We start from the raw sequence: 26,891 nt of genomic DNA, 5'->3' as shown, positions 1-26,891 counted from the left end.
GCGGCATTTCGGCGGCAATGACGCCACATTTTGGCGGCATTTCGGCAGATGCTTGTCCGCCGGCCAGTACGCGGGTGCATGTAGATGCCCCAGCGGGCGCCATGGCACCTGCGGTCACCGCGTTGGGGACCACTGTAAATATGAAGAAATGCAACCGGTCATTGTGCTGATCTCTGTACAGAGAACACAGTCTATTGTTTAGAGCTAAGAGATCTGCATTCTAATTCCCGGCTTTGCTACTGACTATCTGTATAACTTTGTGCAAGTTTGTGCCATATTCTAGAGATAATCCTGGGACAGGGCATTATGTGCCACCCCTTATGACACAACCTGTCTTGTAACCGCTCTCTGCTTCAGTTTCTCCATTTGTACGAGAATAATAATTATTGCTTAAGGAGTGTGTTGCAGACCTAATGTTTGTAAAGTACTTTGAGATCCTTGGATGAAAGGTGTGATACAAGTGTAAATTATTAACAATAAAATGTTTACTACTAGGCTCATGCTCATAAAATAACGACTTTAGAGTGACAGGCTTTTGTATAATGGGCCCAATCCAGTGACTGATCCATCTTCAGAACTCCCTTTGACTTCGGTGGAATGCTTGTAAAGTTGGGCCCAAAGGTGTCAGCACGGTAAATTATTGCATCTTTACTTATTTTAATCTTAATAGTGGTGCAAACATTAAATTGAGCATCTCTTGGCACTGTTGCAGAATGTGTCTCTGTGTGCTCTCCACTGATGGTCTCTGGGTCAGATCCCACACTCCTTATTCAGGAAATCTGGCCAGTGAAGTTGGGAGATTTACTCGTATAAAAGTGTTCAGATCTGCAGCCCGTGGATACACTGGAAAACTGGTGAGCAGAATGGGTAAAATCCTAGTGCCACTGAAGTCAGTGGCAAAACTCCCAGTGACTTCAGTGGAACCAGGATTTCACTCCCTAGGCATGTGGAACATGCTCATGAATGTATCTCTTGTTTTAAGTTCACAGGTTGATTTTTAGAACATATGGGTTTTGCTCTAGAGCCTAAGTTTTATTTTGGTTCATTGATATCCTGCTTGGTGCCATCATTAAGGATTAGCAGAAACCTTGATTCTAATCCCGCTCTTATTCACAAAGAACAGAGTTACAATTTTAATTGTACGTTTTAAAATGTTTTCCTTCTTCATCTTTTGTGTTTTGAAATTCTGCATTTCAAAAGCAGGATCATTGTTGTTTGGCACATTAAAGCATGTCTCTTTAACGGATTTTCCTTTTAATGAGGAAGAATGGAATTAAGGAGGAAAAACAAATCTGTCTTGAAGGGATTCTCTTTTATCTAACAGTTTTCAGTGCAGCCAATGGTAGAGAGTCTTGCACTCATCTGATTTGCAGTCTATTGGACTGTCATTTTTCTGTATTGGGTAACTTGTTAGCGTACAAAACATCACTTTCATAAATGTTATCACCAGCAAAGCCCATCTGGTCCTGCTAGTGACAAGGGGATGATTTTAGGTTTTTATGATGTCAGTGAGATTTCAGCAGTCTTGGACTCATCTGCCAAGCTGTTGGAAAAAAAGTTAAAACTATAATTGGAACTCTGTTGGGGGAGAAATTAAATGAATATCTTGCCAACCATATTTCTGCCCATATTTCCTTCGATTAGTCTCCTGATGGTGTGTCCTTATGAAATCTGATTAGAATGAAATGACTTGATTTGTTAAACAGGCAGTGATGACAATGAACATCTGTTTTACTGCTCTAAATTGCATTGAGCTCATAGTAACACTGTCCTTTCTTGATATTACTTTATACAGAGCAGCACAGAAGCTTAACCTGTCCTCGAAGAGAAAGAAGTACCATCCGCCCCTGCCACGCTCTCATGACTTCTCTGTCTATGCCACCAACTTTAGTGGCATACTGCAGTTATGCTCTCCCCCAGCACCACCATGCCTTTTGAGAGCGGTGTCAAAAATCAAGGACAACCCTGGCATTGGAAAGGTAATTCGAGAGCTCAGTCTCTTTACAATTTCTTAGCTTACTTTAAAGAGCCATACATTTTAAAGCATAGAGGCAGGGATTGCGTGACTCAGGGGAGTGGTGCTGGGATACAGAGAATTGCACATCTGTTTAGATATGACTGCGAGTTGACTCTTGGGTGGCCTATAAAAATGAGTCAGTGGTCTCTGTCCAGATTCCAGTGGACAAGTGTCAACTTCATAAAAGTGAAAGGAGAGGAATAAGTGAGAGGAGAAACAGGCCTTCTGCCTCCAGCTCTGGACATCTGGCATCTTTTACAAGTGCTAAATTGTAAATTTTGCACTAATTTTACTTAAACAAAATCAATTAAAATGTAAGACCATTATTTAGTTTTATATATATTTCTGACATGTTAAAAGCACAAGCTACAGTGTCTGAATACTTATTTACATAGGTTACAAGAGATTAATATTTCAAGATGGACCTAGAGTACCTAACGTGCAGAGGAGAGTTAAAAATGCACCTCAAGTAACCATACAAATCAACATTAACATAAATAAATTGTCTGCCTAAGTACTTTTAAATGATACTCAGTTGTATTGTATTCTGTTAAATCAGTGAGTTGAAGGAGATAAAGGTTCTTGCCCTTGTATTTTTGCTAAATGGAAGGGAAATGACTGCAGCGTTACCCTTCTATGAGACAGGTTTTTTAAGAGGCTGGAAATTTTACAAACGTGAATGATTTCTGCCTCTGATTTTTTTTTCATATATTTGATAAGAAGCTGGCAGATGAATTTTTCAATGCAATAAATTAGCAAGTAGTTTAGTACCTCTTAGCTAGGAGTCAGTGCCGAGGGAAGGGAAAATTTAAGAGACTGTTTCTACATGCAACATTTGCAACATATGCCATTTACCCTGTCTGCCTCTTCTCCTGCAGACTTAGGGCTAAGTTGTGGCATTAAGTCACATCCTTGTGTTAGGGATAGCGCAGAGTTATGTTGCCTTTGGGGGAGCTCAGCAAGATATTGTGTTTTATAAAATACAGTGTCCCTAGAGCTCGCAAATGTTCGCGGGGGCTGTTTCTGTGCACCTTAAAGGGCTTCAGACTGTGCATCCTTCCATAGCCAGCCAAGTCTGACAATGGCCCTGCCTTCCTCCCGTCCCTTTTGGTGGAGCTGGTAGTATTAACTACGACCACTCATTTTGCTGAGCGGAGTTCTGTTTTGTCCAGTATCCTCAAATAGATAATCCAAATATAACTCATGATCACTTACAGGATTCCAGATCAGTAAAATGTCAGGGGAATCCTGCATTTAAGATAATCTTGTGCAGATCACTCTTCTGTCCGTAAGCAGAATGGAGCAGAGCGGGGGGCAGTAGGGTGACCAGAGAGCAAGTGTAAAAAGTCGGGACAGGGGGTGGAAGGTAATAGATGGCTATATAAGAAAAAGCCCCCAAAATCGGGACGGTCCCTATAAAATCAGGACATCTGGTCACCCAAGGGGGCAGCTAATCAAAGAGCAAAACCCTGATAGAAAACAGCAGACTCTGCTAGAAAGCTGGTCCATTCTGCATAGAACTAGACTGAGCTCTAATATTTAGGATCTTGGGTTTCTTCTAACAAGGGAAGTATGTAACACACTGGCAAAGTGTGTCATATTCCCCTGTAGTAACTGGTACTGTAGACTCTAAAAGATAACATTCTGCTACAGCCACCTAGTCATGGAGTTACACCTTTAGCTGAATGGTAGGGTCCTGTGGTGCGGCGTTGAAGGCCTGGGTTTAGAAACCTTGGTTGTGCAGAAGGCAATTATACCAGTCTCTCTGGCCCTTGATTTTTACTCTGGCAGTATCCCTTTAAGCCAGTGGTCTCCAACCTTTTTAGGCACAAGATCACTTTTTGAATTTAAGTGCAACCCAGGAGCTACCCTGCCCCACTCACACCATTTCCCCCCCTTCATCACTCGCTCTCCCCCACCCTCACTCACTTTCACTGGGCTGGGGCAGGGGGTCAGGCCAAGGGGTTCGGAGTGTGGGAGGGGGCTCCGGGCTGAGCCTGGGGCAGAGGGTTGGGGTGCAGCAGGGGATGAGGGGTGCAAACTCTTGGAGGCTCCTTGCCACTCCAGCCCCATGCTGTTCCCAGAAGCGGCCAGCACACACCTGCGGTCCCAGGGTGGGGGAGGGGATGTGTCTCTGCATGCTGCATCTCTGCAGGCATCGCCCCCGCAGCTCCCATTGGCCGCAGTTTCCTGTTCCTGGCCAATGGGAGCTGCGGGGGCGGTGCCTGCAGGCAGGAGCTGCACATGAAGACCCTTGCCTCCTCTCCCTCTCAGGGGCCTTAGGGGCATGCTGGCTGCTTCTGGGAGTGGCGTGGGGCCGAGGCAGGCAGGAAGCCTGCCTTAGACCTGCTGCACCACTGAACTTCTAGCAGCCGGAGATCGCGATTGACTGTCAGAGGCTCAAGGATCGACTAGTCGATTGCGATCGACGAGTTGGTGACCACTGCTTTAAGCATTGCTGTAAAGCAGTCCTTCACTGTGAAAACTACTTTTTAAAAAAAATCTTTAAAACAAAAATACCTTAGCTGCTTGTAAAAATCATGATTCTGCATAAAGGATGCCTCATTTAACTTAATGATAATAGTCATTGGGCAGAGGAAAAGAATCAGCACATGTATGTGCTATAACACTTGACGTTTATATCTCCACCCTTCCATAACAAAATGATAATGAGCGAGGAGTCTTTGGTGGCATTTATCCCACTGCGCTGTAATACTCTTCCTTTATATTTTTCCCTTTCACCTGCTTGTTCTTTGTGGGTGGCAGATACAGCCTCAGGCTGATAGTTTTCTGGTGATGGTGACAGCGATGGGAATGAATAACCATTTGTTTCTCCCTCATTACTTTAAATATCAATGCAGTTAACAAACAACAAAAGTTGGCAGATGCCTCTAACTTCTCTGTTAACTGAAGAATCCTGTCTCCTCTTGCCATCATTGTACTTAATACTCTTCCCGCTCATCGACTTCTGCTTTTTCTTGCGGTCTGGAGAATAATACCAGATGGCTCACTCACACAGGGGATATGTTTTGCAGAAGCTGGACTCTGGCATATATTTTTCTTACTGGAACATCCAACATCTGTGTTTGTGGCTGGCTCCCTACTTTCTTTGACGGTTCCAGAGTCAGCTGTGTGCCTGGCTTCATTGCTGGCTGTGGTTCTGTGTATGTGGCTACCTTGGGTTAGGCAGCTGCTGGAGCAGCACTTTCCTTCCCAACCCCCAATTTAGTGCTATTTTGTTTCATATGGTTAGTCTTGCCTGAGTTGCCTTTAGCTCCTTTAAGTTCAGTGGTTGTTGAGGGTGCTGAGTATCTTCCAGGAGGTGCTCCATACATTGCAAGATCCCACCCACAGTGGATAAGATGCGTCTGTAAGTTGAAAACCAAATGTTTGCATTTCAGGCTGGATAATTTAAACACAAGCCAGACGTGTACAGAAAAGGCCAACTCCCCGCATGGGGAGTGTCATGTAACAGACCAATGTGAGTTTTCACTGAGGAAAGTAATGTGCAAAACCTATGTTTCCCACTATTAGAAGCCCTGTAATACTATGATCAGAATGCTAGCAACATAAACTGTGGTCTTTGATGGAAAGCTAATAGGAGTTCTGTGTGGAAGGGGCTTTCAAGATTGGACCCTTTATTTACATGATTCAATGAAAACAGTGTGGCTAAAACTTTTGATTTTAGATCGATTCACAGAAATTAGAGATGGAAAACAGACCTAAGAGCTGTAGTCCACGTTCCCTGACTTCCCCCAGGTTCCAGTGCAATATTCTGCCATACAGTACATTTTCCAACACTTTGATATTAAGTCATGTAATAGTATAGACAGATCATATTCAGCACTGACCTCAGTGGGAGTTCTGTGTTCAGAATGTGCAGTAGGAATCTGCATATGCGGGGTCAAAGGGGAGAGGCAAATGTTGCTGTGAATATAGAACGTTAATTCAACTAGCTTAATTCATCCATGATGAAGTCATTGTGGTTAAACCAGGGATGAATTTGACGCATTGCAATTACCTAATTTGTCCAGGTCAAACCATCCCTGCCCTTCAGTGACCTCAAGTAGCCAGGGCTTTGGTTTTATGTTTCATCCCAAACACATCAACGTAGGTTCCTCTAGCACCATTCTAGAGTGTTTTTAATTCTGATTTTCCCACATCAGTTGCACAGCACCTGTGTTTTTCTTTGTAGGCATGTCATCCCACTGTGGACCATTCCTGACCTTGCTATAGCTAATGAGTTCAGGTGGGACCACAGTTCAAGGTATTGCTACTGTGATGCTGTCTTAGCAGTCACCATGAGAGCTGCAGTGTAAGAAATGCTGTTGACTATAATTTACAAAGAAACACTGTAATAATTACAGAACATATCTGCTTCTTTGCTGCAGACGCTCAGAAGAATCAGCTGCTTTGGTCTTATGAACAGCATGGAATCTAAACATATGTTCTTCAGTGAATCAAGCACATAATAATTAAATGACAGTCATTCATTGTATTTTTTGCTTAGTATTCTTTTCCTTGTGAGATACTTCTGATAAAGGACAGAAAGAACTAAAGAAACATATTACAAGTTGCAAGAATTTCTGCCCCCTGAAGTGTATGTATCTCTAAATTATCTTGTCAGATGAAATTTAGCTCTGTGATTGAGCTAGGAGAAAGGTTAGCTTTTTAAACTTCAAAACTGTGGGGGGTTGCAGGAGTCCTGGAAAGGCAGTAATGGTTCACATTAGCATATTTACCACCATTACCACAAAATGTACTGTACCCCAGGATGGCTAAATATTTTTTTAAAAATAGATAATTTAATATCAACATCTGGACGTTAAATTCCTTGTTTGATTGTGTATTTCCAAAACTGACCCATATTTTATGTCATGCCTAGCATGGAAAATCCCTGGTGGCTGAGGCCTCAATTCAGCAAAGTGCTTAAGCATGTACTTATCTTTTGAAGCCATTCATTGGCTTCAAAGTTAAGCTTGTGTTTATGTGTAATCCTGAATAGGGCTGCTTCCTGAATTGGGGCTTCAGTCAGTGGGACTTAAGCAATGACTTAAATTAAGCACATGCTTAAGTGCTTTGCTTAATGAAAGCTTGAATGTCTATCTTAGGTTTTTCTATACTGACTGTCATGTTGTAGAATCTAACTGCTTGGGCCCATCATTTGTGACTGAGCAGGGTCCTTTTGCTGGTTGGCTTGATGGAGTTTCTGCAGATGGGGAGAGGTTCCCCAAACCCTGTGAGCTCAGCAAAACTACTGATCTTATGTGAGCATGCGTGCGTGGAGAATTAGGGGAGAAGCCCAGAGTGCTGAGTAAGCTGTGTTAGCTCAGTTTGGGTGCAGAATGAGAGGCTGCTGTTGAGAATTTGGCCTAAAGGTTGACATTTTCTTTCAACCCAACTGCATTGCTCCTATTCACATGAGTGGGGGGTTCTGCTATGGGCTGATGGCAGTATGTGGGCTTTGTGAGGATCGAATATAGTACTTCTTGTAAATTATTTATTAAAGCAAATTTCAAATACTTTAAAAAGCATTTTCATTTCTGTTTTGTCTTCATTGTCTCCAGAGTTCTCTAAGGGGAAACCATCCCAGATACACAGACACGTGGTAGCTCTGCTCAACCTAGCCCACTTTTAATAGCCGTGTGGACATTGTGGCACAGGCAGTGACGTGGGCCAGCTGCCGAAGTACAAGCCTGACCCACTGGCAGCTAGCCTGTGCTGCTGTCCATGCCCCAACATCCACACTGCTCTTTTTAAAGCGCTATGTTGAGCAGAGAGAGCACGTGTCTGTCTGCCCAGTCCGGGAGGCATGCCCCTGGCTGCAGCATAGACATTGCCTTAGGAGTATCTTTTGTTCCAGTCCCAAACCATCTATTCTCCCTGTTCATCAGCCTTTCAGCTGGAGCATGTGAATCTGCCCCAGAATGCAAATCCCTGATTTTACATCTAAGTCTTTTGTTTAGTGATAGATGGCCCAATATGTTTCTGTACCTACAGTGTAAAATTTACGCATTGCCGTAGGTGCTAACAAGTGGCTTGAATTTTCAATAATGTCAAGTGGAGGAAAAGTTTAAACTTTCTCAAGTTATAACGGAAGGGTTTCCTTGGGACCTATGTTTAGTATAATAAGCAATCATCTACCCCTCCCAGGCATAAAAAATCCCATTGCAAATGGCATACTGTATTCTGAACAGAACTTCACTCACTACTGAAAAATGTTATGTAGCAAATTATATATCTTACCCATGAATCTGCCGAAAACACCAGAGTCCAAATCATTTAGTTGAATCCTGCTTAAAAGGCGATGATCCTATGCAGTATGAGTCTTTTAACTGAATCATTTTTGTGGTCTCACTGGGTGTTATTAAATTTAATGTCAGAATAGTGGGAAAGATGTCTGAAAGCCATTTAATATTGTCACTGGAAAGAAGTTAGATTATGCTCAATTTCTGACATTAATGTGCTACTTAAGATAATTTATCATATTGTGGTATTAAAAAGACATCCTTTTTACAGGGGCTGCTGCATAGCATTCTAATTTGTTATTTTTCTTTAGTGTGGTAGGAAGCCTTTTTCATGCAAAATGTTTTTTCCGGGGTTCTGTTCAACACACTCTTTATAATACTGCATCACTTACAAGAGCAACTTTAAGTGCTTGTCTCTTCCAAAGATCTTGTCAATTTTTTATGTTAGAATGACAGAATCCTTCTATATGAGACAATTGATGTGGAGCATTAAGAGGGAGAATTTGAATTCCCAAACTGGTGTCTTGGAAAGGCATATTCATATTTTCCTTCATTTTTTATTTGCTTTAGACATTTACTTTCATTTTTCTCCCCGAACCTATAGTCAAGGTACCTCTAACATGATTTACAGATGATGTAGACTTTTTTTAAGTGTACAGTATACAGTACTCACTTGTTCTTACAATAGTTTGATGAATAACAAATAGGTACTTAATTTTGCCATCTTTATTGCTGCCTGTTCCTAATGACTAAAGTGTTATTTCCAATATACATCATATGTCTTACTAAAAAGTCTTCAATCTACGTATGCAATTTTGTAGAACCCATGACATACAGATCCCTGCTGAAGGAACATATTAAACACAATGCAGAAAATTATATAAAAATACACCTCTTTCTTTTTTCCCATGTTTAAACATGGAATAGTTTTGTCTAGTATCATCTGGGAATATAGAATCAATTCTTGCTTAATAGAGGCCATTTTCTAAAGAGTACAATATAGAAGTGCTTTTTTAGGTTCTCCCAAGGGAGCTCAATGGTTTATGCTAGCATAGCAGTTTTGCATATAAATTTGCTATATAATGGTAGTGGCAGTATATGAAAGGCTTGTAAGAACTACCCACAGTAAACCAATTTTGTAAGGGTTGTATATCTGTCAGTTACAATTAAATCCATGAAAAATATTGGCTCTGAACTAAGACTTTTGTAATTTGATTTACACAGTAGTTGAGAAATAAGCAATTTAATTGGAAAACGGCCAGTAATGAAAATGAATTCTGTGTAATTTCTTGGTGAGAAATCTTAATTCAGAATGGTGTATATATAAATAACTTCATTCTATTAATTTGCTATAACCCACCATTCTGAAAACATTGAACAAAATTAACTTCCCTTTCTGGACAATGCCTGTTATGAATGTAAGTTATATATATATTGACTGTTCAGATATGGTATAATGATGTTTATTGCTAAAGACCAAATTGCGTGTTCATTTTAAGGATTATGATACCGTGATCATGCTGCGCATCACCAGAATTTCTAGAATAGATTCCAGTATAATTTCTAAAATATAGACTAATAAAATGTTCAAAGCTCTTTTTAATAGCAAGGGCTGGAACTGCAAACTCATATACCAAAATGTTATTCTTTTTAGCATATGCTTCCTTGTTTTTCCTTCTTGTTCTGTTTAATTTTAAACTCAACATCTCTGTAGGCTCCAGTCCAACTAAGCACAGAAGCACATGCATAACTTTGAACATGTGACTATGGTAGATCCGTTGACTTCAAAGGGATTATGCACATGTTTAAAGTTATGCATGTGTGTCATAGGTTTATTCCCCACTTTGAACTTTAGTGTTCACAAGATGGGGACCTGCATGGACTCCTCTAAACTAAAATCCTAGTTTAGATCTGGTAAAGCTGCCACCAACCAAAAAATATAGTGTTTTGGTACACTTTCCATTCCTCCCAAACCTTCCCTGGGAACACAGATCCAAGCTCCTTGAATCTTAACACAAAGGGAAATAATCCATTTCCCCCTCTCCTCTCCAAGTCCTTAGGGAGAGATACCTGGATTCAAATTCCTTGAATCAAACAAAGAGGGATTCACTTTTCCCCCTCCCCTTCCCCTGAAAATCCAAACAAGGGAAGAAATCAATCAAGTTCTAAAAAGAAAAGATTTTATTGAAAGAAAGAAAGTACATTATCTCTGTAATACCAGGATGGAAAAAATTACAGGGTCTAACTTATAAAAACTGGAGAGACTTCCCCTCCCTCCTCCTCAGAATAATCAAAGTAACAGCAACAGAAATAAAGATATTTCTCCAGCAAACACACAATTGCAAATGCAGAAATTAAATTATAAGACTAATTCACCTTTCTAATACTCACTATACTGAATAGAAGAAAATACTTCAGGAAACTTTGGAGAACTTCAAGAATATGTCTGGCCTCCCTTAAATCCAAGAGAGAACGAACTCAAAACAAAGAACACAGACAAAAGGCTTCCCTCCACAGAGATTTGAAATTATTTTGTCCCTTGATTGGTCCTCTGGTCAGGTGTTCATCAGGTTACTGAGCTTGTTAACCCTTTACAGGTAAAAAAGACTTTAACCCTTAACTATCTGTTTATGACAATGTGCTTAAATATTTTGCTGAATCGGAGTCTTAATTCCCTTTGTATTCACATTACCAATGAGCAAACTGGTTATTCAGAGAATTAATGTTGTCTTTCCTTGTACATGGCCCTAAGGTTAAACACGTGAAATATTTGGTACCTCTTACTGGTCATCTGGAAAAATAATGGTGTCATTCTCTCCTGTCTTGTATATTTTGTAGTGATTGCCTAAGGACACACTTGAAGTTTGTGGCAGACCTGGAAATATGGAGTCCAGCATTCCTAGTTCTGTGTCTTAGCCACAAGGCCATCTTTCCTCCCTCTTTGATTTCAGTTCAGCCTTGCCATCTTGCTTGATCATGTGGCACAATTCAGTGGGGTCATGGATATCTTCCTCCTCTGCTCTTTCCTATCTGTACAATAGATCCTTTTTCATGACTGGCAGTGGATAATTCTCTTCTATTCGATCTATCTGTTATAATGCTCTTTAGGATTGTGTTATTGGCTCTGTTATCTCTTCCATCCCAGTTGGCACCTTTCTTTCTGAATTCACCTTTGGACATCATTTCTGTTGGGATGAGAATGCCTTCACTGATGCATCTTCATCCTCAATTTCTACCAGCTTCATATCTCGTCGGCTTATGACTTTGAGCTATCTTCCTTCAACTTAGAATATCCAAAATATGTACCCTACTGATTGCTAAAATGAGCAGCCTCAGACAAAACTCCATCTCCATCTTGACCCAGGGCACCAATCTCATATTCACTCCTACTTTCAGAAACCCTAGAGCTTTGACTTGACTTTTTCTTTCTTCTATGCCTGTTAATCTGCTACTGACAAGTAGAAATATTTCCCATGTTCAACACCGTCTTGACCACTCTTACCCACCATTCCTTTGTCTCAGTTACTCACCATTCTTTTGTGTCCTGCCTAACTTCCAGCTCCAGTCTGTTTCAAACACAAAGGAAAGCCTGAAAGTCAGAACACTGCCTTAGAGTTCTTTCTTGGATCCCTGTGCATTCTGGAATCAAGTACAGACTCTCCCTGATAGGCTTCAGGACACTTCATTGAATTATCCCACTGCATGTGTTCAACCACATTGCTTCTATTTTCCAGCCCACTCTTTGGGTTTCTTGAATGTGGGGCTTCTTTCTGCTCCTCTTCCCTGTCTCGCCTCAAGCAGGTGGCAGATTCCTTTCCCTCTACACTTGAAAGAACCAACCTGACTTTCTTTGGAAACTGCCTCAAGACTCAGTTTTGCACCCTGGTCTAAGACTCATAACTCTCTCCTACCTGCCATAAAACAAACAAATCACACTCGCAGAGCCTCCCTAATTCCCCATGTGTAACTGTTCTCTACATAAGTGACCTTGGTATCCTATTTCACACTGTGGGCTCAGTCATGCCATTGAGGCACAGACCTGCATTGAGAACTATGCATAGCTACACAAAGTTCCCTCAGGCACTCCTCAGCACAGAGCAGGAACAGAGGAGTAGATGGGGCCCTATCTGGCCCTGTATCTGTGGATCTGATTAACCTGTGGATATGACCTATTCTTTAGAAATTGGCCCATACTCCAAAACTCAGGGATGTTTTGGATTCCTAGTTTTGGTCCAGAACTGTAACATATGAGTCCAGTTCTGATCCACCCAAAGTTCAAGAATGTTCAGATCTAGAGTTTTGGTTCAGGCGTCTCTCTCCCAAAAGCATCAACAACATCTGGGTGTTCTGTCTATAGCCATTCAAATGTTCTGTAATATGTGTTCATATGAAAGGCTGTATATCAGGTATATGAGAGCTAGCATTGTCATCTACACAGGTGGGTTGTTTCTCTCTGACTCTATGGAGCTTGAATATTGAGCCGCCGTCAGCCTTTGGGTATGGCTACACTGGCGATTTGCAGCGCTGGAAAGCCTCCACCAGCGCTGCAATTAGTAAGTGGCCACACCTGCAGGGCACTTCCAGCGCTGCAACTCCCTGGCTGCAGCGCTGGCCGTACACCTCACTCAGCATGGGGAATAAGGATTCCAGCGCTGGTGCTGCAGCGCTGGTCATCAAGTGTGGCCACACACCAGCGCTGTGATTGGCCTCCAGGGAATAAGGTGTATCCCAGAATGCTTTTATAAATTACTCTCTTTGTTTTGTTATGCAGCCTTTCTTTGTTTTGTTGTGAACGAGCTCCGATCGGAGCTCCGTTCTGTACCTGGCTGTAAACAATCAAATGAGAGGCAGGCAGGGAGGGAGAGTGAATGAAACAGAACGGAGCCGTTTGAACTGCTTATCTAAAAAAACAAACACTGATCACAGCAAACAGGAGCTATCTATACCTGGCTGTGAACGATCAAATGAGAGGCAGGCAGGAAGAGTGAATGAAACAGAACGGAGCCGATCGCTCCGTTGAACTGCTTATCTAAAAAAACAAACACTGATCACAGCAAACAGGCAGGCTGTTTGCAATTAGAGTTAAGACTAAGGGCTCATGAACATTTTGTGATTTTTCCAATCCAGGAAGCTAACACTCAGTGTTGGCTCCAAAAATCCACTCTCTCTATCTTCCCCGCTCCCTGTCACAGTACACCACCCTCCACCCCCCTCTTTTGAAAAGCACGTTGGTGCACTTGAATGCTGGGATAGCTGCCCATAATGCAGCACTCCCAACAGCGCTGCAAATGCTCCAAATGTGGCCACACACCAGCGCTGGTAGCTGTGAGTGTGGCCACACACCAGCGCTGCTCCTACACAGCTGGATGACCAGCGCTGCAAACTACCAGCGCTGCAAACCGTAAGTGTAGCCATACCCTCAGTCTGCTTACAAGTCTCCCTTAAATCTGTTGCTGTACATGCATAAAATAGCCTTTTTAACATTTTTTTTTGCACACTTCAGCATCCTTCCACTTTGTTTGCCCTTACATGGTAGAAGTGAGTGAATTTCAGCTTGCAGATGTTTGCTTTGATAACCTTTCTTTTCCCTGACTCCTACAGTAGGCTGACAAATAGATAAATGTTAAAGGAAAAAAACAAATCCCTGATTACTGTGAATCCTTCTCCCACCCTAGCCACTGACATTTACAGTCCTGCCCCATTGTTGTACATGGGGCAGGCACACCCTGACCTCATGCCACCCATTTCCAGGACTTTTCAATTTATTTATTTATTTATTTATTTGTTAAATTCTTCATCTCCTGTGGCATATTCAGGATATGTTTATCATCTTCTTTTCCCAAACACTTTTGATTTTAATAGGATTTCCTTCAGCGATTCTGCTGACCTCCTGATTCCTGCAGAAACATGAATTTGGAAAGTTCAGCAGTTTTAATATTAACCCATGGTGTTCAAAACCCACGAGATCAGAGCCAGTTAATTAACAAAATACTTGACTGATTTGCATGATACAGAAGGCTTCATGCTTAAAGAAAAATATGAATTGTTATGTGGATGTGTAGTGGTGTTTTATGTGTGTATTTTATTTTAGGTTTGTTTGTAGAAATCAATGGAGGTACACACCCCTTCCCCTCCATTCTTATTCCTCATCCAATCATTGCAACTGGCCACGTAGCCAATACTGACACCATCTCTCTCTAGATATATATATTTGTATCCAACTTATAACTTTTTTCCCTACTCAGTGACACTGAAGAGACCAGTTAAATGTGATATGCCATACTTTTTATAAAGAGGGAGAAAGAGAAAGAAAGGAAGCCACTAGAAACGTTAAAACCTCAGCAGCATTACCATATGAGTGAAAATGTCAACATATGCTTCATTTAAAGGAATATAAAGTTGGCAAAATCACAGACTGTTCTATGTGTTCCTATAGGGTAGGCTCTGAAACTGCAGCAACCTTTGTCTGCTGTTTGTGTGGTCATTGTGAGTACTGCAAGGGAGGGGTGTAAAATAGTTTTTTATGGGAATAAATTAGCATTCCCACATTATTGTTGTTGTCCTCATCTTTGCTCAGGGGCTTGGCTCTCTCTCTCTCTCCTTGTTTGAGCCACTTTCTGAGGCCTGAAATGAGTATTCTGGAGCCAATATATCTTGTCTTTCATGTCTTGTGTGTTTGTCTCTTCTGCTTTTTTTCTCTGTCTGCTGTTGTCTCTCCTTTTGTCTCCTCCTTTCTCTTTCAGACCAACTTTCTTCCCTTCCTACTTGTTCCCTCTATCCCACTTCTAGACTCGCTGACTCTCTCATATTTTTACTATTCCATCCAGTGTGCTACTGGTAGTTAATATCTTTATAGCTAGAAGAGAACCCCATTATAGCCTCTCTCATGTACATCTAAGGTGTAATTCCAAGCCTGAAATGAATGCTGGTGCACTTGACTCTAGTTAGTTTTAAATTAACTCACCTATTTGTTTGGTATGCAAGTCACTGCTGCACCAAGGTAGCATTAAATCACCGCTCTTGTGAAAATATTTAATTTTGTAAGTGAATATATGCATTTGACTGTATTGCAGGTATGATTGCTCCATTTCTACATTTGCTCAGCCATCAGTGTGCATAACCAGGATTGCCCATTTATGGACTAAGGGATTAATGAATTATGAAAGTATCTTGTGCTGAAAGATGGTGCATCACATTTTCCCTAGTTAAAATTGCTGTATTTGTGCAGTTGCTTTCAAACTTCTGGTTTGTTTATGCATTTGCTTTACTTTTCTGGGTGGTGATGGCTTCAGGTACTGAAACGTGGATTTCTCCTTCACTCCAATTGATTGGGCAGTCTATGACCTCATGATGTCATGTTTAGCTCTGAGGCAATGAACTTGGGTTGTCGGGGTATCATCCACTCTCCTGGTTATGGATCAAAGTGTTTTTTTGTGACCGCCAAGCTCCTTCTTCCTGTGTTATTTTCTTTAATCCTCTCCACCCCATTCCCTCACATCTAGATGACTCTCTTTCCACTGGGAGTGGCTCCCTCCAGAGCACAGCATGCTGTTCCCAGGAGAGTCAGAGGGGGTCACACAAGAGAGATTCAATGGACTTAATCCTTTCAGCAAGGAGTATGCTGCCTTTCTAGTGCTCCTAGATCTTGCATGTCATAAACTCATATTCCTACACAATAAAGCATTGTACTTTAGGTAGACCAGTAATTGTGAACCTCTGGGTTGCAATATGCCTGTGAATGACCACACAGGTCTCTAGGTGGGTTGACATAAACCTGCTCCTGACCTTCAGTCCCTTGAATCTGGGCCTGAGATGTTATATGAAACCATGTAACATTGTGCTGATTCTCATTGTGCCTCCTGTTATTCTACATGGCCCTTATCACTGCAGTATCTGAGCTCCAGGAAAATGGGCACAAAGAATACCGGAGCAGCGTCTCAGGAGGAACAGTCTGTGAGAAGTTGAATGTGGGGATGCTGGAGGACTCCTATGCTAGGCAGTGAGGAGAGCATTATTTTCCTTTGTTTCTAATATTGTATTCCTCTTCCTTCTTAAGCCACATCTGTATCATAGCATAACCCTTGCAGCTGAGAATATGGACCTTGTCACACAAGGCGGGTCCTAAACTAGAGGACATGGAGAAAGATACATGTAGCAGCAAAGTGTTCTGTGATGTTCCCAGAAACACATGCCCGCATCCAAGATTAGCCATGAGCCCCTGCCTCCCATGTGACTGGTCCATTACTATTGCAGTCCTTGCTCATGCTGGCGAGTGTTTACATGAGAAATTCTCTTCTACTCCTCAGTGACGTTAATGGGCCCACCCACATGAGTCTCGCCCTACATTTTCAGGTGTGTGGTCTTTCAACAGTGATGGGTAAGGCATAGCTGGAGTAAAGCATAGCTGAATCACATTAGTTGTCACTTGGATTCCTATGTACCTGGGAATAGGAAAATGTGGTTAATCTGAAGTCAATAGTTTTCTGCACACACACAAACCCAGTTGTTGGACAAAACACTAAAAAAGAGGGCACCTCCCCCCTCAATTTCTCTTGCAAGCTTACTTTCACTTTAAAAATGAACATGACCCCGGAGGCCAGATAGACGTAGAATCTGATCCTTTATGGTGAGAGATTTCAGTATCCTCTGGCTCCAGAGAGATGGACTTGAAAGGCTGACTTGATGCAAGTAGCTTTTTCTGCGGGTGAAACTCTGTTTGTTTAGGGACTAGCATGCTGCTACTGGAGGTAACGTGCAGCTGAGGTCATGAGCAAACCGATTTTCCTTTTATACCAGCGCCTCCTGTGATAATCTAATAATCGGTCTAAGAGAGAAAGGAAAGTACAGTTTATACATGCATTTTGAAAACAGCATACATTTTAAAGTTCATCTTAATCAAGTGATTTTGAAGTGTGGTGGTTTTGGTTTTGGTGGTTTTTTTTTTTTTTCATTAAGAAGGTTATTTACTGAACATCTTGGTGATATGTCAAGGTTGAGGGAAGCACTTTAGCACACAAAGCTAGCTTCATGCAGCTTTTATGGGGAATCAGCCTTGAAGCTGTCACCTGTAATGCACTTTCCCTTTTGAAGCAGCTGTTTCATTTATTTTAAGGTTCGCTTATTTTCTAGGACTGTCTTTTCATATTCAGATCAATACCAAAGAGAGAAGAAAGCAAAGCATTGAGATCAGGAGACCACTTACCAGGGCTAACGTGTTTGGAGGATGCAACGTTCCCCTCCATGAAGCCTCCTGTAATGTTTACTTGAAAAATAGGATGTTGTGGGTTGGTTTTTTTTTTTTTTTTTTTTAAACCTCTTCATTCCTTTGGAGAAATAGGGGAAAGTTTTCAGGGCTAACTTTTGAAAAATATTTCCTGTGATGCCAAAAATGGATATTAATACCCCGTTTAAGTATACAGGGGTGTCTCATGCAATTTAGCATTCTGAACTGATTGTGCTATGCAAAATAAAACTGCAGGGCACCTAAACGCAACCTCCAAAATACCTTAGCCTCAACAGTTAATAAGGACACAGGCCCCAGTTCAGCAGGATACTTAGGGATGTGTCTAACCAAGTCTGTCATTAATCCCATGGGCTTGGATTACCTGTCTACACCTCATAGGGGACAAGGCTATATCCCTCCTCCCTCCTGTCCTTGCACTGCAATCCTAAATAATGGCACAACCTGCGCAGTTCTCCTGCATATTGGACTGCTTGGGTGCCTTTCTGCGCTGCAATCCATACTGAAGCTCTGGACGGCCTCCAGCACAAAATGAGTGTCTTAAAGGCATAATCTGGCCCTTGATGTTTTGTTTCAGCATCAATTGAAATAACAGTGGAATGGCAGTTCATTTTCTTTTTGGCTGTTATTTTCTTTGAATGAAAGGGGAAGGGCTGGGGTTAACTGCTGTTACACAGAACAAATGTAATAAATTGCAAGGGAGATTTAGGTTGGACATTAGGAAAAAGTTCCTAACTGTCAGGGTAGTTAAACACTGGAATAAATTGCCTAGGGAGGTTGTGGAATCTCCATCTCTGGAGATATTTAAGAGTAGGTTAGATAAATGTCTATCAGGGATGGTCTAGACAGTATTTGGTCCTGCCATGAGGGCAGGGGACTGGACTCGATGACCTCTCGAGGTCCCTTCCAGTCCTAGAGTCTATGAATCTATGAATATAATAAGAGTCGAAAACTACAAAAAGAAAGACCAAAAGAACATATGCTAATTTTATAAATCGACATAATTTGTTAACAACATTATTAGAACACCATGGTTGTAAATAAACTAGTGTTGGAAAGCCTGGAAATGCAAAGTTATGGTTAAAAATCAACAAACAATTGTCGAACGTTAGAAATATCTGCAGTCAGAGTTCCACAAGTTTGACTTTCTTTTCCCACCCACCATTCAAAGCTGTCCTGGTGTTATATTTGAGTCAAATCAGCAGGTTACAAGTGTGTGCTATATTTGGCTTGGTATGTATTTTGGATGGTTGATCAGATAGCTATTTAGGCTCTTTGATTCATAGTGGATTGGTTGCTAACAGACTGTTATATCTGGACTCTGTATGGATAATTAAAATGAGAAGTGTTTGGTTTTTATCTACTGTCAGTGGGTGTTTTGAAGTGGAGCAGGCTCATGATTTACATCCATTGTACAACTGGGTACCTGGGGACAGATGCTCAGATGGTGAAAATTGTCCAAGCTCCATTGGCTTCAATGGTGTTATGACAATTTACACCAGTTCAGGATCTGTTCCCTAGTGTAGAATTAAACACTGACCAGCAGTGGTATCTCATACACGGCAAGATTTTCCTGTACTTGGATTAGGACGTAACGTTACCATTCTGCTTATAATTTAAACATGTCACACAACGTATGTAGAGTCCCACTGGTGGAGCATGTCACTTCTCTAAGTTTGAATCTGCTAGACAGTGGCACACTGAAGATCTAGGGCCTGCTGCCCTGCATCTTATGTAGTCATTTATACCTGTTGAAAGGGCATGTAAAAGACCATCAGAGCAGAATGGTAAAGTTTCATGTCTACTTTGGACTGGCACTGGGCAGCAGAACACTGGGACCCTGGTGTTTCATACTAAGACTGGGCTTATCACGGAGCCTAATGGAGTTAGGTGTTCAGCTGCCACTGAACTTCAATGAGATTTGGGCACTTAACTCCCTTAGTTGCTTTCGAACATTGCAGCCTAAGTATCTGAGTTGTCTTGACTAAAAATACACGCCACCCTTAGAATGTTGCATATAGGAGCCGAGCATTTATAGCATTAGAAAATACCCTTTTAGGGGGTTGGTTTCAAGGTTTGGAGCTTTGAAATTTTTTTCTTTTTCCTTCCTTCCTTCCTTTGATGCCTTTGGCTCAAAAGTGGTCCTAGCTGTGCTGCGACAATAACCCTTCCGGCCACCAGTGAAGACCGTAGCAATGAGTTATAGCTGCGAAAGGCATCTGGCCATGTGGGTTACAGCAACAGCACTTTTTTGTATTGGAGGAATTGGACTTAAGATATGTCAGTGGTTAGAAGGAGAGAAAGTGAGAACTCCCAGGACTTCTTTCATACAACATCCTGTTTCATTCTTGGTTTATTCAAACAGTGGTTCAGGAAGGATTTGTTAGTATATTAGGTCACAAAGTCTGTGAACATTAAGGTCCTGTTTTACAAAAGGACCTTGCCACATTCTCCTTTTCTGTGGATACAATTTTTCCTTGAGCATTGATTGTGCCTGCAAACCAGGGGTGTGTGTGTGTGTGTGTGTGTGTGTGTGTGTAGTATGTTGGTTTGACGATGATGTTTTCATGCTCTCTCTTTTTATGGATTCTGGAGTCACTCTGAAGTCCAAACGTGACACACATGCAGATCGGGCAGACAAAGTAATTGGTGACCGTCTTGGTCACTATAGCAGTAGTATGATGCTTTTCCCTTGCAGCTAACAATCGATTATTTCTGTCCTCTTCAAAGGCTTGAAAAGCTCCGAGTGCTGTGTGTTGCCATGCTGATCTATTTAACGCAGCTTTCTCAAGATCATCTGGTTTTATTGCACCGAAGTGTGTGCTGTTTTTGATGCTGTCCTTGTAGTGCTTTCTGGGGTGGCCTGGATTCCGATGTCCTTGTGCCAATTCTCCATAGAAAATTTTTCTATGGAGTCGATATTCAGACATCCTAATGATGTGTCCAACCCAGTGTAGTTGAGCTTTTATCACCATGGCCTCGATGCTTATGGCATTTGACTTTTGGAGAACCTCCAGGTTGGTAATTTTGTCCTGCCAGTAGATCCCCCATAATGGCGCTCAGAGACCGCATATGGAAGGCCTCTAGCTGTTTGATATGCCATTTGTATGGTGTCCAGGTCTCACAGCCATAGAGGAGAGGTGTGAGCACAAAAGCATTATAAAGTTTTATTTTTGTTGAGAGGGTTATGTTGTGGAATTTCGGGACTTTGTTACGTAGCTTTCCTAATGACTGAGAAGCTTTCTGTATCCTCTTCGTGATCTCTTTGTCAAGAGATCCATCATTAGACAGCTAAATGGTAAAGTGAAAATGCACTCTTTTAAAATAAATTCACTGCAGGCACAAGAGTGGAAGCCAGTGCTGAAAATCTGGCTGTAAGGCTTGGTCTACACTCGGGGCGGGGGGGAGAATCAATCTAAGATATGCAACTTCAGCTACGAGAATAGCGTAGCTGAAGTTGACATATCTTAGACCGACTTCGGTTGACTTACTTCGCATCCTCACGGCACGGGATCGACAGCCGCCACTCCCCCATAAACTCTGCTTCTGCCTCTCGCCCTGGTGGAGTTCCGGAGTCAATGGAGAGCATATTCGGGGATCGATGTATCGCGTCTAAATGAGACGTGATACATCGATCCCTGATAGATTGATCAGTGGAGACATACCCTAAGTATATGGAGAAGTCATTCTGAGTCACAGAACTGTTAAAAATGTACAAGTTTGGGGAGCAGGGAGTAGTTTGTGGGGTGGGATACTATGCAATTATTTCCATTAGCTGTAAGTAGGAACTAAAGCTGTCACTTTCCTTGTAACTATTTGCAGGTGAAGGTGATGATGAGAATTTGTCCCTCTCAAGGATCACATGACACGTCCGAATCCATGTCTTTTCTAAAGGTAGATCCACGAAAAAAGCAAATCACTCTTTACGATCCATCTGCAAGTGGACCATCCAACTTAGGTCACAGGAGAGGAACTGTTGCTGTCCCAAAGATGTTTGCCTTTGATGCAGTATTCCCTCAGGATGCTTCTCAGGTACTGGAGATAAGCATATAACTCTAACAATTCTTCCCGTGGGCACACCATTTTAATTCATGTAAGAGTTCCTTATTGCTTCTGGAGAATTTTGTTTGAACGAGTTAGTATAATTCCTTGGAAAACATGGTAATTAATAGACAGTGGGTAAACTCTCACACTGTTTCAATTTAGCCCAGAAGTGAAGCTCTATCTAGGGAGATAAATTTGCTGAATGAATATTTTCCCTGTATTTTTAGTGCTGCTTAAAGGCACAGTCGACTTGAAATTTACATTTTTAACTGACTATGTTGTAACCCCTTTTAAATCAATAAGATTAGGAGTACAACTCCATTGATATGAGTACTTTGCTACCTAGGGTCAGATTTAAGCATGTGCCTGAAGTTTAGTGCTTTGCTGAGTTGGGACAATGGTTACAACTAACCCCATAAGATTACTATAATTGAAAGAGAGCAGGGAAGAGTTTTATTTTTCTCTCCTTTTTCAGGTTTACGTTTCACATTTGCCATCACTTCCTGAATAGTCAGTTTCAATGTTTTGTTGATCCTGCATGCCCTTCTCCAGGCCCTGCAAGGCCTGTGCTTATGCACAATAACAGCAGTAGAGCTGAAACTGAACAGGCAGCAGGCAGACGTGGACAGAAGGAAAGGGCAGGGCCGGCTCCAGGCACCAGCCCAACAAGCAGCTGCTTGGGGTGGCCAGCGGTGAGGAGCTGCACATCCGGGTCTTCGGCGGCAATTCGGTGGCTGGTCCTTCTTTCCGAGAAGGAGTGAGGGACCTACCACCGAATTGCGGCTGAAGACTGAAGCGGCGGCAGTACAGCTGCAGATCGCGATCACGGCTTTTTTTTCCTTTTTTTCTTTTTGCTGCTTAGGGTGGGAAAAACCCTGGAGCCGGCCTGGGAAAGGGGATATGTTTGGTGAGGTTATAGTCAAGACCACCCCAATGGGAGCAGAAAAAAACACATATAGCAGCTTTAGAACAAAGGATTAAAAAAAAATCTGGACATAGCCCAGCCTTTACATAGTTCTCTAGGAGAAAATTCAGTTTTATGAAACTCCAAATAATTCATGCTGAGAGTGTCACTTTACAACTTGAATGAATCCTTTTTATCTCCAGTATTGGATAAGTGACTATGCATATTGTGGTCCTAATGTCTGGCAAGTGCAGAGAAAAAGGTGTAACTACTCACTCAAATAGATGCACAGGGCAATTGCAAATGCACCGTAGTGCAATTCTAGTGACCTGTATAGTCTATTTGTACTGAGAGTTGCAATAATCTGTGTAGGTGGTTGTGCACAGCAGCTGCTGATGGGTTGGGTGCTGCACATGCAGTACGAAAAGGAGATGAGGTAACATTTTGGCCTGACTGAAGTCAATGGCAAAACTCCCATTGTCTTCAGTCGGGACAGGATTTCACTGTGATCTCTGGGCCACACTCTTCAACACTCTCTTGGAGGGCCTCTGAGGTGGCATTTCTCCGCTGTTTCAAGGTGCCTAGAATCAGAGTGGCCAACTTCCATCTGCAGTATCATTGCGAGGGGCTGACTTACTGGCATGTATCCATGTTCATTGTTCACTAGTGTATGGCCTTATATATTTATACCATTAGTTGCTATATTTAATAAATCATGGCGTATATTTCAAATCCTTATATACACCGATAAACTGTTTTTAGTACACTTGGGGAATTTAGCGAATTCCCTTTACCAATTATATTATTGTTTCCATAGTAAATGAAAATCAGATACTTAAAAATTCTTATTCAGGGATCTTCAATGCATTTTCTCCAGTATGAATGGCTTTTTAATTTCTACAAGCACTCTTTGGCTAGCTTTATTTCACTGAAGCGGTTACTATTACTGAAAACCCTTGGCTAAGCTATTATACCAGCAGCAAGCTCGGTTGGATAGTGTTCAATTGCTACATTAGTCATAGAATCGATATTCCAAGGGAATTGGTAGAATAGAATAGGAAACTATTTTAGACTGTTATAGCAGCTTTTATTTTTAAAAAATGGATCATAGTTACTAAAATAGGAGAAAAAATGCCATAAAAATGGGCAAAAGTGTTATGCTTCAGAAATATTGAATAATTCTTTTCACATAGGAGAGAAGTAAAGAGTGTATTGTGTAACTTATTTGTTTCCAATTTTTCTTTCAGGCTGAGGTATGCTCTGGAACAGTAGCAGAAGTAATCCAGTCTGTTGTGAATGGTGCAGATGGTTGCATATTTTGCTTTGGTCATGTCAAGCTTGGTGAGCTCCCAAATTCGTTACAGTTAATTACTATGTCAGTCTGGTAATTACATACTGTCAGCTTCTGGAACAATAAATCTGGAGTATACGAATAGATTAGAATTTCTTTTTAATTAGCTTTGCAAACTTATCATGGTTTATTTCTACAGTGGGATCTTAAATTCTAATTTGAAAAGGTAAAATGTAACATCAGATTAGCTTATGTAGGAACAAGCTTTTAGAGGCATGTTATGATGAAAAGCAAAAGATCAGAGATACTTTTAAAAATTAATTTGCTTTGGGTTTGAGTTACAAAAATGGCAAAATTAATTGAATAAATACTACCTGATTAATAATTAAATACATACAAATCATTTTTGCATTTGTTATCCCCAGCTATCTGTACAGCACATGGCATATAATGTAAATTGGTAGCTGCATAAGAAGAACCTGTTTTATGCTTGAAAGATAAGTTTACATTTTCCTTTTCTTTATAGGTAAATCTTATACCATGATCGGCAAAGATAACTCCACACAAAGCCTTGGTATTATCCCCTGTGCAATTTCTTGGCTCTTCAAGTTAATCAATGAACGCAAAGAAAAAACTGGGACTCGTTTCTCTATTAGAGTATCTGCCGTGGAGATCAGTGGCAAAGATGAAAACCTTAAGGATTTGTTAGCTGAAGTAGCCACTGGCAGCCTTCAGGATGGTCAGTCTCCAGGGGTTTATTTGAGAGAGGATCCGATATGTGGAACCCAGGTATAATGGATATCGCAACATAGGCTTTTGAGGCTGATTTTCCTCTGCTTTTTATTTCCTTTTATCTGACAATGATGATGACAATTTTTAAGATGGTAAAATTTTTTATTGTCTTTAATATATAATCCCCACTCCCATGGTGTACATATTTGTTTCTCTTATCGCCCTAGAGACTTAGTATGATCAGCAAAAAACATTCACCCCTGCCTTAATTAGCCATTTTCTTGTTTATATTCAAGCTTCAAAACCAAAGTGAGCTTAGGGCCCCGACAGCAGAGAAAGCTGCCTTTTTCCTTGATGCTGCAATTGCTGCCAGAAGTACCAGTAAACCCGAGTGCGATGAAGAAGACAGGAGGAATTCACATATGCTCTTCACTCTTCACATTTACCAGTATCGCATGGAGAAGAGTGGCAAAGGAGGAAGTAAGATCAGTCACTTCCAAATTGGATTTATTTATTTAGTTTTAAATTAATAGTTTTAAATTTAGATTAAAAATAATGTGCAGTATCCTAAAAGAGAAGCCTCCCCCCAAGCAGTTGAGAACCGACACAAACTGTGGTAGATGTGGCTAATATCTCCTTTGTTCAATTCACATGTAGCCCCATTAATATTTAATTCAAGCATTACCCCATGCTGCATTCATTATTTCTGTCACTTGAATAAATTCTGCATAGCTAATCTGGTGAGAATCCTTTTGCTCAGGTGGATGTGTGTATAAATGTTGTTGTCCTTGTTGTTTTAGTGTCCGGAGGACGGAGCCGTTTGCATCTCATTGATCTAGGAAGCTGTGAAAAAGTGCTGAGCAAGAGCCGAGATGGGGGAGGTTCCCTGTGCCTGTCTCTGTCTGCCCTGGGCAATGTAATTTTGGCCTTAATTAATGGTGCTAAACATGTACCATACAAGTAAGTAAATTACTGTGTACATTGCCTTAAATATAGCTAGTTTTATCTTGCAAATAGATTAGCAGGCCCTTGATATAATTTATTGCACTCATGTGAATGGAAGTTTGCCTGTCACATATATGGCAACATATATCTGGCCTCCAGTGCAGTGTTTATGACATTTATATTCATGTAATACATTTTAGAGTCCCAAATGTGTTGTTGGTATGCACAGTGGTCTGAAAAATCATATGCATTGTGGCATATACCTAAGTTGGATGAAGGGTATGTGTCCAGTTTGAAAAAGTCGCAGATATATTTTTCTTTTTTTCTGAAATGTTGAAACTTTGAAAAATTTTGGCCAGCTTGTTGAAAACCGGGGGACATTTTATTTCCCTGGTTTTTTCATTTTTTTTCAAATTTAGAAGTCTTGTTGAAATTTCAAGAAACATCAACCAGCTTTACTGTACATGTAACAGAATAGTGAGGATCGTATCAGTAGTGCTATAAATAATCTGCCCCGTTCAGCAGGTTGCACATATCTATGTTTCCAATAAAAACTCTGCGTTTAAATAAATTTAGGACCATACTCTGTTCCTGTGTGGAAAAGAGAATGGTAACTTGACAAAAGTGAGCATTGATGTGCGCTTTATAGAGTGTGTCTGGTGGTACTGTCATGGCGAGGGAATACAATCATATCTGCAGGGGGCCCGGTCTAAAGAGGACATCCCTGCCACAGACATCACTGGTAGAATTTGGCCTTTTGTACCAGAGTTTAATTGCTGCTTGCTAAGATGAGTTGTAAGTTAGTGCCTCATTTATTTCTCATGTCATTTCACATATTTATCCAGTGCGGAATATGAAGCAGGTGCTCTTTCATTTTGTATTAGGTGAAAGCAGGTGTTTTCCTTAGGCCAGTTGCTAGCTGAGTGAATGGACTAGAATAGTGAATGGCCAGATCCTAGCCCAGTTCAGTGAGCAAAGACGTAAAGATGACTCCCTGACACAGGCCACCAGGTGCCAGGCCAGTTCTGAGGAGCAACCTATAGCAGCCTCAGGAGTGTTCTAAGTTGTGCCAGTTGCATACAGCCCCTAAGTAGCTTTTCTGGCAACTGTGGCATGCATAATGACTCCTCAGCTGCACTGGCTATGGCTGAAGACCACATTGACCATATACCACCTGGTGATTCCCCTTTCCCAGGGAAATCCTTGGACAGCCAGTTAAGCTAATTTTCCACCGGATTTGTGCTGCCAGAGCAGAGTGGGCAGAATGGAAGCCAGGATCTGGCCCTAAATCTTCACCTATGCCACAAAGAAGAACTATAGCAAATGTCATAATTATTTCCGTGTATGAGCATTGTAATTATAGCTGTATCCACCCAAAAAGTTGTGCATATTATGGTATATGTGCGCTTATATCCACATTGGATAGCCACAGATAGGGCTATAAAGCATGTTTGAGTGTTCGGGTAATC

At 41.4% G+C, this 26,891-nt stretch overlaps 1 protein-coding gene across 1 annotated transcript in view; it reads left to right on the top strand.

The window, feature by feature from the left end:
* Nucleotides 1–26,891, top strand: part of KIF26A (kinesin family member 26A) — a 138,344-nt gene that overhangs the window by 99,901 nt on the left and 11,552 nt on the right. The window contains exons 5-10 of the mRNA XM_045017009.1: nt 1,796–1,979; nt 21,329–21,538; nt 23,702–23,795; nt 24,272–24,534; nt 24,774–24,957; nt 25,278–25,437. Of these exons, the coding sequence (XP_044872944.1) occupies nt 1,796–1,979; nt 21,329–21,538; nt 23,702–23,795; nt 24,272–24,534; nt 24,774–24,957; nt 25,278–25,437 (1,095 nt within the window). The remainder of the gene's footprint in view (nt 1–1,795; nt 1,980–21,328; nt 21,539–23,701; nt 23,796–24,271; nt 24,535–24,773; nt 24,958–25,277; nt 25,438–26,891) is intronic.

This window comes from Mauremys mutica, chromosome 4 (genome assembly GCF_020497125.1).
Source record: "Mauremys mutica isolate MM-2020 ecotype Southern chromosome 4, ASM2049712v1, whole genome shotgun sequence".
Classification (NCBI taxonomy): Eukaryota; Metazoa; Chordata; order Testudines; family Geoemydidae; genus Mauremys; species Mauremys mutica.
Note: the sequence above shows the minus strand (reverse complement) of the source record. Positions and strands in the feature narration are given on the sequence as shown.